General features: G+C 46.8%; 2 protein-coding genes across 2 annotated transcripts in view; one reads left to right on the forward strand and one right to left on the reverse strand.

Annotated features, from left to right (window-relative positions):
- The first annotated feature begins 7,545 nt into the window (after positions 1-7,545).
- LOC119349040 lies at positions 7,546-8,354 on the forward strand. The gene is made up of 2 exons (XM_037617050.1): positions 7,546-7,785; positions 7,904-8,354. Exons 1-2 carry the CDS (start codon positions 7,644-7,646, stop codon positions 8,110-8,112), a joined length of 351 nt encoding a protein of 116 aa, XP_037472947.1. The 5' UTR covers positions 7,546-7,643; the 3' UTR covers positions 8,113-8,354.
- Positions 8,355-8,884: 530 nt separating this feature from the next.
- LOC119349039 (probable peptidyl-tRNA hydrolase 2) overlaps positions 8,885-11,199 on the reverse strand; it is a 7,339-nt gene continuing 5,024 nt past the window's right edge. Inside the window, exons 9-10 of the mRNA XM_037617049.1 lie at positions 10,347-10,458; positions 8,885-9,601 (exon numbers count right to left, since the gene is read on the reverse strand). Of these exons, the coding sequence (XP_037472946.1) occupies positions 9,260-9,601; positions 10,347-10,458 (454 nt within the window). The 3' untranslated portion in view covers positions 8,885-9,259. The remainder of the gene's footprint in view (positions 9,602-10,346; positions 10,459-11,199) is intronic.

An 11,199-nucleotide genomic window follows, 5' to 3' on the forward strand; every position in this document is an offset into this window, starting at 1 on the left:
CTGTTCTTTCAAAACCCCCTGCAATGCTCACTGTTCATCCAGAGGCAGCATCGATCGGCTTCAGTTAGCAGCAATAGCGAAGGAACCGCTTGAGTTCAATAACGCGTAGCCTGCAGTGCAATCACTCGGGTTCAGTTAGGCGACGCCTCGCTCGGGTTCAGTTAGAGCACAATGCCTCGCACACACACGCGTATGTGTACGAGAGAAACGCGCATCGCTCGGCCCCCGACCACCCACCGTAACCGGGAACTCCCTGAAATTTTCCTCGCCCTCGCTTCTACCACGGTTTTTTTCGTCATGGATGACCCAAAGAATGTCATGCTGCTGCGTCTCCGGCCCGCCCAGGACGAAAAGCCCATTTTCTGTCATGATTTTTTGTCATAGAAGTAGGAGCCCACCACATCTACGATGATACCAGCTTTTGTCACAATTATCATCATAGAAGTGTCATAAGTATGACAGATTTTTTTTTGTTCGACCCAAAATGTCACAGATGTGTCTTTTTTTTGTAGTGATAGTTCTGTCAGCGAGCACATACTCAAAATGTCTGGGTTGCACAACCGCTTGTCTCAGCTGGGAGTTAATCTCTCGGATGACGCGGTCGTTGATAGAATCCTTCAGTAGCTTCCACCTAGCTACAAGAGCTTTGTGATGAATTTCAATATGCAAAGGATGGAGAAAACTATTCCTGAGGTATATTCAATGCTGAAATCAGCGGAGGTGGAGATCAAAAAGGAACATCAAGTGTTGATGGTCAATAAAACCACTAGTTTCAAGAAAGGCAAGGGTAAGAAGAACTTCAAGAAGGACGGCAAGGGAGTTGCCGCACCCGGTAAGCCAGTTGCCGGGAAGAAGCCAAAGCATGGACCCAAACCTGAGACTGAGTGCTTTTATTGCAAGGGAAATGGTCACTAGAAGCGGAACTGCCCCAAGTACTTAGCGGACAAGAAGGCCGGCAACACCAAAGGGATATGTGATATACATGTTATTGACGTGTACCTTACCAGTACTCGTAGTAGCTCCTGGGTATTTGATACCGGTGCGGTTGCTCATATTTGTAACTCAAAACAGGAGCTGCGGAATAAGCGGAGACTGGCGAAGGACGAGGTGACGATGCGCGTCGGAAATGGTTCCAAGGTCGATGTGATTGCCGACGGCACACTACCTCTACATTTACCTACGGGATTAGTTTTAAACCTCAATAATTGTTATTTTAGTGTCAGCTTTGAGCATGAACATTGTATCTGGATCTTGTTTAATGCGAGATGGCTACTCACTTAAATCCGAGAATAATGGTTGTTCTATTTATATGAGAGATATGTTTTATGGTCATGCCCCGCTGGTCAATGGTTTATTCTTATTGAATCTCGAACGTGATGTTACACATATTCATAGTGTGAATACCAAAAGATGTAAGGTTAATAATGATAGTCCCACATACTTGTGACACCGCCGCCTTGGTCACATTGGTGTCAAACGCATGAAGAAGCTCCATGCAGATGGACTTTTGGAGTCTCTTGATTACGAATCATTTGACACGTGCGAACCATGCCTCATGGGCAAAATGACCAAGACTCCATTCTCCGGAACAATGGAGCGAGCAACCAACTTATTGGAAATCATACATACTGATGTGTGCGGTCCAAGGAGCATTGGGGCTCGCGGTGGCTATCATTATGTTCTCACCCTCACTGATGACTTAAGTAGATATGGGTATGTCTACTTAATGAAACACAAGTTTGAGACCTTTGAAAAGTTCAAGGAATTTTAGAGTGAGGTAGAGAATCAACGTGACAGAAAAATAAAGTTCTTACGATCAGATCATGGGGGAGAATATTTGAGTCACGAATTTGGTATGCACTTAAGGAAATGTGGAATTGTTTCACAACTCACGCCGCCTGGAACACCTCAGCGTAACGATGTGTCCGAACGTCCTAATCACACTCTATTGGATATGGTGCGATCTATGATGTCTCTTACCGATTTACCGCTATCATTTTGGGGATACGCTTTAGAGACAACTACATTCACTTTAAATAGGGCACCATCTAAATCCGTTGAGACGACACCGTATGAATTATGGTTTGGGAAGAAACCTAAGCTGTCGTTTCTAAAAGTTTGGGGATGCGATGCTTATGTCAAGAAACTTCAACCTGAAAAGCTTGAACCCAAGTCGAAAAAATGCGTCTTCATAGGATACCCTAAGGAAACCATTGGGTATACCTTATACCTCAGATTTGAAGGCAAGATTTTTCCCAAGAATGGGTCCTTTCTGGAGAAAGGGTTTCTCTCGAAAGAAGTAAGTGGGAAGAAAGTAGAACTTGATGAAGTACTGCCTCTTGAACCGAAAAGTAGCGCAGCACAGGAAGATGTTTCTATGGTGCCTACACCGGCTAGAGAGGAAGTTAATGATGATGATCAAGGTACTTCGGATCAAGTTGCTACTGAACTTCGTAGGTCCACAAGGACACGTTCCACACCAGAATGGTATGGCAACCCTGTCCTGGAAATCATGTTGTTAGACAACGGTGAACCTTCGAACTATGAAGAAGCGATGACGGGCCCAGATTCCAACAAATGGCTTGAAGCCATGCAATCCGAGTTAGGATCCATGTATGAAACAAAGTATGGACTTTGACAGATTTGCCCGATGATTGGCGAGCGATAGAAAATAAATGGATCTTTAAGAAGAAGACGAACGCACATGGTAATGTTACCATCTATAAAGCTCGGCCTGTCACTAAGGTTTATCGACAAGTTCAAGGGGTTGACTATGATGAGACCTTCTCACCCGTAGCGAAGTTGAAGTCCGTCTGAATCATGTTAGCAACTGCCGCATTCTATGATTATGAGATATGGCAAATGGACGTCAAAAAGGCATTCCTTAACAGTTTCCTTAAGGAGGAATTGTATATGATGCAGCCGGAAGGTTTTGTCAATCCTAAGAATGCTAACAAGGTATGCAAGCTCCAACGCTCCATCTATGGGCTGGTGCAAGCATCTCGGAGTTGAACATTTGCTTTGATGAAATGATCAAAGCGTTTGGGTTTATGCAGACTTATGGAGAAGCCTGCGTTTACAAGAAAGTGAGTGGGAGCTTTGTAGCATTTCTCATATTATATGCGGATGACATACTATTGATGGGAAATGATATAGAATTTTTGGAAAGCATAAATGCCTACTTGAATAAGTGTTTTTCAATGAAGGACCTTGGAGAAGCTGCTTACATATTAGGCATCAAGACTATAGAGATAGATCGAGACGCCTCATAGGTCTTTCACAAAGCACATACCTTGATAAGATATTGGAGAAGTTCAATATGGATCAGTCCAAGAAGGGGTTCTTGTCTATATTGCAAGGTGTGAAATTGAGCTCGGCTCAAAGCCCGACCACCGCAGAAGATAGAGAAAAGATGAGTGTCATCCCCTATGCCTCAGACATAGGGTCTATTATGTATGCCATGCTCTGTACCAAACCTGATGTAAACCTTGCCGTAAGTTTGGTAGGGAGGTACCAAAGTAATCCCGGCATGGAACACTGGACAGCGGTCAAGAATATCCTGAAGTACCTGGAAAGGACTAAGGATATGTTTCTCGTTTATGGAGGTGACGAAGAGCTTGTCGTAAAGGGTTACATCGATGCTAGCTTCGACATAGATCTGGATGACTCCAAGTCACAAACCGGATACGTGTATATTTTGAATGGTGGGGCAGTAAGCTGGTGCAGTTGCAAGCAAAGCATCGTGGCGGGATCTACATGTGAAGCAGAGTACATGGCAGCCTCGGAGGCAGCACATGAAGTAATCTGGATGAAGGAGTTCATTACCGACCTAGGAGTTATTCCCAATGCGTCGGGCCCGATGACTCTCTTCTGTGACAACACTTGAGCTATTGCCCCAGGTTTCACAAGAAGACCAGGAAAATCAAGCGTCGCTTCAACTCCATTCATGAAAATGTTCAAGATGGAGACATAGATATTTGTAAAGTGCATACAGATCTGAATGTCGCAGATCCGTTGACTAAACCTCTTCCACGAGCAAAACATGATCAACACCAAAACTCTATGGGTGTTTGATTCATCACAATGTAACTAGATTATTGACTCTAATGCAAGTGGGAGACTGTTGGAAATATGCCCTAGAGGCAATAATAAAATGATGATTATTATATTTCCTTGTTCATGATAATTGTCTATTGTTCATGCTATAATTGTATTGACCGGAAACTGTAATACATGTGTGAAATACATAGACCACAACATGTCCCTACTGAGCCTCTAGTTGATTAGCTCGTTGACCAACAGATGGTCATGGTTTCCTGACTATGGACATTGGATGTCATTGATAACGGGATCACATCATTAGGAGAATGATGTGATGGACAAGACCCGATCCTAAGCATAACACAAGATCGTGTAGTTCGTTTTCTAAAGCTTTTCTAATGTCAAGTATCATTTCCTTAGACCATGAGATTGTGTAACTCCCGGATACCGTAGGAATGCTTTGGGTGTACCAAACATCACAACGTAACTGGGTGGCTATAAAGGTGCACTACATGTATCTCCAAAAATGTCTGTTGGGTTGGCACGAATTGAGACTGGGATTTGTCACTCCATATGACAGAGAGGTATCTCTGGGCCCTCTCGATAATGCATCATCATAATGAGCTCAATGTGACTAAGTAGTTGGTCATGAGATCATGCATTACGGAACGAGTAAAGTGACTTGCCAGTAACGAGATTGAACGAGGTATTGGGATACCGACGATTGAATCTCGGACAAGTAACGTTCCGATTGACAAAGGGAATTGTATACGGGATTGCTTGAATCCTCGACATCGTGGTTCATCTGATGAGATCATCGTGGAACATGTGGGAGCCAACATGGAATTCCATATCCCGCTGTTGGTTATTGGCTGAAGAGCTGTCTCGGTCATGTCTGCATGATTCCCGAACCCGTAGGGTCTACACACTTAAGGTTCGGTGACACTGGAGTTGTTATGGGAATTAGTATGTGGTTACCGAATGTTGTTCGGAGTCCCGGACATCACGAGGAGTTCTGGAATGGTCCATAGGTGAAGATTTATATATATCGTACGGTCACCGGAAGTATTCGGGGGTTTGCCGGTATTGTACCGGGACCACCGAAGGGGTTCTGGGGGTCCATCGGGAGGGTCCACCTGCCCCGGAGGGCCCTATGGGCTCTATGTGGAAGGGAACCAGCCCCTAAGTGGGCTGGACGCCACCCCCCCTAGGGCCCATGCGCCTAGGGTTGGGGGGGACCCTAAAGGGGGCGCCCCCCTTGGCTTGGGGGGCAAGCCCCCTCCCCTTGGCCGCCGCCCCCTCTAGATCTCATCTAGAGGGGCCGGCGCCCTTCCCCCTTCACCCTATAAATAGAGGGGAGGAGGGAGGGCAGCAGCACCACATCCAAGGTGCATCCCTCCCCCTCTCCAACACCCCTCCTCCTCCGTTTGAGCTTGGCGAAGCCCTGCCGGAGAACCGCTGCTCCACCACCACCACGCTGTTGTGCTGCTGCTGGAGTTGTCTTCCCCAACCTCTCCCTCCGCCTTGCTGGATCAAGGCGCGGGAGACGTCACCGGGCTACACGTGTGTTGAACGCGGAGGCGCCATTGTTCGGTGCTAAGATCGGAATCGACCGCGATCTGAATCGCTACGTGTACGACTCCTCCAACTGCGTTCTTGCAAGGCTTCCGTTTTTCGCGATCTTCAAGGGTATGAAGATGCACTCCCCTCTTTCTCGTTGCTAGTCTGTCCATAGATTGATCTTGGTGATGCGTACAATTTTTTAAATTTCTGCAACAATCCCCAACACTTCCTCCTAACCCTAATTCGCGCCTAAGCTTTGCTCCACCATTTCCTAACATCAAAAGGCTTGAGATCTCCTTCCCCAACCACCCAAACTGCACAGTACTTTGGGGATAGGAGGAGATTCACCCGATCTACACCTCCACCAAACCGTTTTGCGTTCCCCGGCTTCTACATCAACATCAACTTGTTACTCTTGGGTGTTTGGGCACCATAGACAGAAGATGTCACCACGGAGCAACAATACATTGTGGTGATGCTTCATGGTGGTGTTGCGAGCCTCCAATTAAGTTGTGGAGAGAGCTTGAACCTTGTTTGTAAAGGTCTCGGTTGCCGCCTTCAAGGGCACCACTTGTGGATCCACGACACCTTGTATTTGTGCGAGGGCGTGAGACGAATAAGGTGATCCTAGGGACGTTCGGGGAGCATTTTGCCTCCACACCTCTCCGATGGAGATGTACCTCCCCCAAAGCAGGAAACTTCGCAACACACCCCCGTCTCCATCGAGTTCACTTGCGGTTATTTCGGTCCTTTACTTTGTGCTTGTTGTTGTTGTTGTTGTTGTTGTTGTTGTTGTTGTTGTTGTTGTTGTTGTTGTTGTTGTTGTTGTCGTTGTTGTTGTTATTGTTGTTGTCATATAGGTTGTTCACCTAGTTGCATATCTAGTCAGCCTTATTGTTTTGTTGAGGCTAAAATTTTTCAAAAGAGTTAAAATTTTGTTAGTCGCCTATTCACCCCCCCTCTAGTTGACTATACCGGCCCTTTCAGACTTTTTAATTGATGTTTTGACGGGAACTCCCAGTGATTTATGATTCACATAAGCGTTTAGGAATATTTTAGCCGTGTCATAGGGGGAAAAATGAATGCGAGAGTTGTGGTGAATTCGGTTATCATGATATGAGCACGCTCCCTTTAATTATTATTTTAGAGTTTTTGCTTCCTTTAATTTGAACTTGCCTACCATGGTGTTTATTGTCCTTTGTTCGTGCTTAGCTTCGACATTGCTATGCAAAATTGATGCATATGTATCTTAATTAAGGGTGTGTCTAGAACTCAGTCAACTGGGACTTAACGAAGACTCAGTCGAGTGATGTCAGCATGTGTTTTTTGCTACAAGCGGCACAGCTATATGCTACAAACGGCGACAAAAAATGTTGCGATGATATTGCAAGCAACCACAACAAATGCTACTACCGTTCTAACTAAAATGCTACAACCGCAATGAAGGATGTTGCAACCGGTGAGATGACGTGCTACAACCGGTGAGGGATGGCATGCTTCAACCAACAAGACGGATGTTACAACCGATAGGAAAAAAATGTTGCAACTAGTCACAAAAATGCTGCATGGTCGACTGAGACTTGGTTAAATCTCAGTTGACTGATTTTTAGCAGGCCCGCTTAATTAATGTGACTTATGTTTGTAAGATCAGGTAGATTGTCTGGTAATCTCATAACACCGTGTTTTCTTTATGGCGTTGATTTTTCTATTACTCCCGTAGCAAAAGACAATTATTGTTTATGACATAAAAAAAAGATGCACATTCTGGACCCAACGTGCACCGGTCTTTGTGTGTGGCAACGGGCAATAGATGGGTCTCATCGGTCAATGCCAGCAAACAGAGCAGCGGCAGAAGCCTCGAGAGACGAGAGGACAGCGCCCAATTCAAAATTCAAAATTCGAACCACCCACCACGCCCACCACAACACCCGCACCTTATAAACCCCAATCCCCAATCCTCCGTCCACCATCCGCCTGCCCCCCTTCCTTCCTCCAATACAACAGAGAGATCGCACCACCGGGGAGAGAGAGCGAGAGCCATGAGGAGCGGCGGCGACGTCAAGTCCTTCTTCCGGCAGCAGAAGGCCCACTCCGGCGCGGCGGCCACCAAGCCCACCGGCGGCGTCTCCAAGAAGGCGGCGCACCACCACGAGAAGCAAGCGGCGGCGCGCCCGACGCCAGGTACCCCGCCGCACGCCCAATCCCAACCCCGCCGATTCGTACGCCCGGCGCGGATTTGACCGCTCGATCGATCGATCTGGTGTTTTTTTTTTTCAATCTGTTGTTGCATCTGCTGCAGACCACGGCGGCGGCGCCGACGCGGGGAGGGAGGAGCTGGAGGACGCGGAGAGGAAGGCCAGGGAGTTCGACATGGACACGCGCTACGGGCCCTGCCTCGGCCTCACCCGCGCCCAGCGCTGGCAGCGCGCCGCCGCGCTGGGCCTCGCCCCGCCGCCGTACGCGCTCTGCTCCGACGACCAGCCGTGCCTCTGGGAGGGCCGCGTCTAGACTAGAGCATCACCACAGGGCCCCGTCGAGTCACCGATCCCCGCCGCCGTCTCCACCCGCCACTACTCGTGGTTCTGCGTACTGCTTCTTCTGTAGCCTTGTGCCCTCTTCAGTCTCCGTGTTGTCTTCAGTCTTCCTCTGTACGTTATGCGATGCCGTGTGATCCGATCCGATGCTGTATTAATCGCCGTATTAATCTCAGTATAACCATTGCTGCATCCGGTGTGTTGCAAATCTATCTACATCCAATTACAGTCGAGTTTTTTGACCAATATTAGTTGGGAATGCACGCGGATAACCCTGATTGAAAATTAGAATGAACGTTCTATGACTACACTTGATCCAATACGAACGCTCTCAGATCAAATCAGAAGAAAAATGCAGTTTTCTGCTACACACAATACAATCGAATTGGATTTGATTGAAATTATCAATGCCTGTGCAGGGCAAGATATAGGATTTGGGGTGAAGCTTTCGGCTATCTATGTGGAGAGTTTCATCTTGGCTGGGATGATAGATTGATAGTATCGGCTGAATTTATGCACTGTGTCGGTGAAACAAGTGAGGTAACCTGTTCTTTAGCGAAATTTGCTTATGACAATAATGCTTCTTGTAATTGGGTCGATCAACCCTCAGGTTTCCTTGTGAATGCCATTGTAAATGATGTAACCATATTACCAATTCAATAACCGTATGGGACATGTGGTTAGCAAAATCACATTCATATATTACCAATTAAATGAAGTGGCCATGATGGCATTTCTTAACAAAATATTGTCAAATATATAAGAGCTCATGTAGATTGCAACAGACAAAATAAATACATATTGAGATCTCAGTTTCGTCCTTCATCTAGAGCCATTGCTCATGACAGCACCCACCAGAACACAAAGTTACAACGGCTGCCCACATCTTAGCAGATCATAACATGAACGTGAAAAATTGCACATTCGTAACTGTTACATCACCAAAGAAAAGAAAAGAAAAGAAAAATCCACTTCTCCGAATTCTCTCGAGTTTCGCTGCCGAACCTTTGGCACACAAACAAACTCGCTCACAACCACATCCACCACCGTGCGAACACTCATCACATAACAGATTTGACATGGTAGGTTGAAGGTATATCATTGGTCCACAGGCTGGCGAACTAGATGCCGAATATCAAGTCCATCACATTCGTTACAATAGATTTCGCTGGAGCAGCAACGCTGCCTGTTGTACGACGCCCTGCGTCTCTGATAACGTTTGTGGAGGACTTTGGGTCATATGGGCGCGGCAAGGCTCCCAACTGGTTTGATGCACCTGTGCTGCTCTTCAGGACAAGTGATTTCGAAGGCAGGGAGACCATGAAGCCTCCTTGCTTGATTCCAGCGAGCCTATCATCCAGCTGCTGCCGATGCATTGGATCAATATGCTTTACTCCAATTATGACGCCACTGCATAGCTGGATACCATTCTTTTGAAGGGCTTTCCTTGCATCGTAAGAGTGCTGTGAAGACAATTGTCAGTTTAAGATGGAAGGCCAGAGGAATTAACTGTCGCACCATAATGCAGAAACCTATCATGTGATGCACGGGCATAGCGGAACTGAGATAAACATTTGCTAAGAAAATAGCTAGGTTCCAGACATCACAAATCACTTTAAATAAATCTTATTCCAGCAATCACAGGCCAGAGAAACCTATAAAAATTCACATCATGCATGAATGCACAAAGACGGATTATCCGGACTAGAACATGTGATGATGAAAAACATACTCAACAGGCCAAAACCAACTTCACTGTGTGTTTCATGTTCAAAAGATAGCAAAATCATACTTACACCACAGCATTTACACACATGGTGGACTAACTTGATGTGAACGGTGGTGTAGCTAAGAAATAGTGACACTTTCACTGAAACTGGAATAAAGAGAATGCAACGTTTAGGCTAAATCCATCTTAAAATAGGACGAAAAGGCATCTCTTTAACTGAGTGAAGCCATACAACGTGTCAATTGAACAAGTAGACAATCATTAATTCTAAGATCATATAACATGACAAATGGTGCCATGAAACCGAAACAGTTCAAGTATAAAGGAGCTTATACTCAAGTTTATGTCGAGTCACAGCTCATTAGCAACTACCCGCAAGTAACAAAGCAGATTAATACGACTGTTGGGAAAACATAAAAACAGGGGAACCGAAAGGTAGAACAGAAACCAGTAGCGACGGTAACTGAAGATATCGTTACCTGGTATAATATGTGGATCCAATTACCCTCTCTTGGGCCAGAGTGATGTCTCAATATAACACCACATTTCTCGAACTCTCGGAGAACGAGGTTGGTATCTCTAAGCGAGAATCTGTAGAAGGGAAACATTAAACATCAGTAAACCAATTCACCCTATATAAGGCACCCAACAAAAAGTTAAGTGACAGCTACTGCTTTGTCGGGCAGGGTGTACAAACTTAACAAAAATGAAAGAGCACTAGCACTACAGGGTCCGGTATATCCAGTTGCTAGGACAAGCACTAAGGTCTAAGAGCGATATGCCACTAAATGATCAATTTTGCTGTTGCTCATGGACATAGACAGGACCAAGCACATGGCAGGGCCATGAACCTACGCAAAGCAGCAAAAAATTTCAGCTCCTTGACTACATGTCCAGCGGTCACCAAGATACTACTACTTGCAGAACTGAATCTAGCATGCGCATGCGGTAGGCAATAGTTTCCTCACAAAACAAGTAAAGAAGAGCATCATAATTTCCTCACCCGAATACAGTGACCCACTCCTCGCCATCTGCCTTCCCTTCGCTCGCCGGGGCCGCGGGCTCCGTCCTGGCAGCCTCCGTCGCCGGGGTCACGGGGGGCGGCGCCTCGGCCGTCGCCGTCGGTGGAGGAGGAGTGCAGGGACTGGACGGCGGGGGCAGCGCGAGCAGCTCCTTGCGGGGCGGCTCGACGACCCCGTCCATGGGGGATCCGGGGGCGGAGGCCTTGCCGCGGGAGCGGTCCCATGAGGGCGAGCGGCTGCCGGCGCCTGCGCGGGGGGAGGGGGAGGAGGCGACGGGGAGGAGGTCGGAGGCGGTGGGGTCGGGCGAGAA

Source organism: Triticum dicoccoides, chromosome 1B (assembly GCF_002162155.2).
Source record: "Triticum dicoccoides isolate Atlit2015 ecotype Zavitan chromosome 1B, WEW_v2.0, whole genome shotgun sequence".
NCBI classification, from domain to species: Eukaryota; Viridiplantae; Streptophyta; class Magnoliopsida; order Poales; family Poaceae; genus Triticum; species Triticum dicoccoides.

Coding starts and splice junctions, on each gene's coding strand:
- LOC119349040 (XM_037617050.1), top strand. CDS start 7,644: ATGAGGAGCGGCGGCGACGTCAAGTCCTTCTTCCGGCAGCAGAAGGCC. Junction 7,786..7,903: donor GGCGGCGCGCCCGACGCCAG/GTACCCCGCCGC, acceptor CATCTGCTGCAG/ACCACGGCGGCGGCGCCGAC.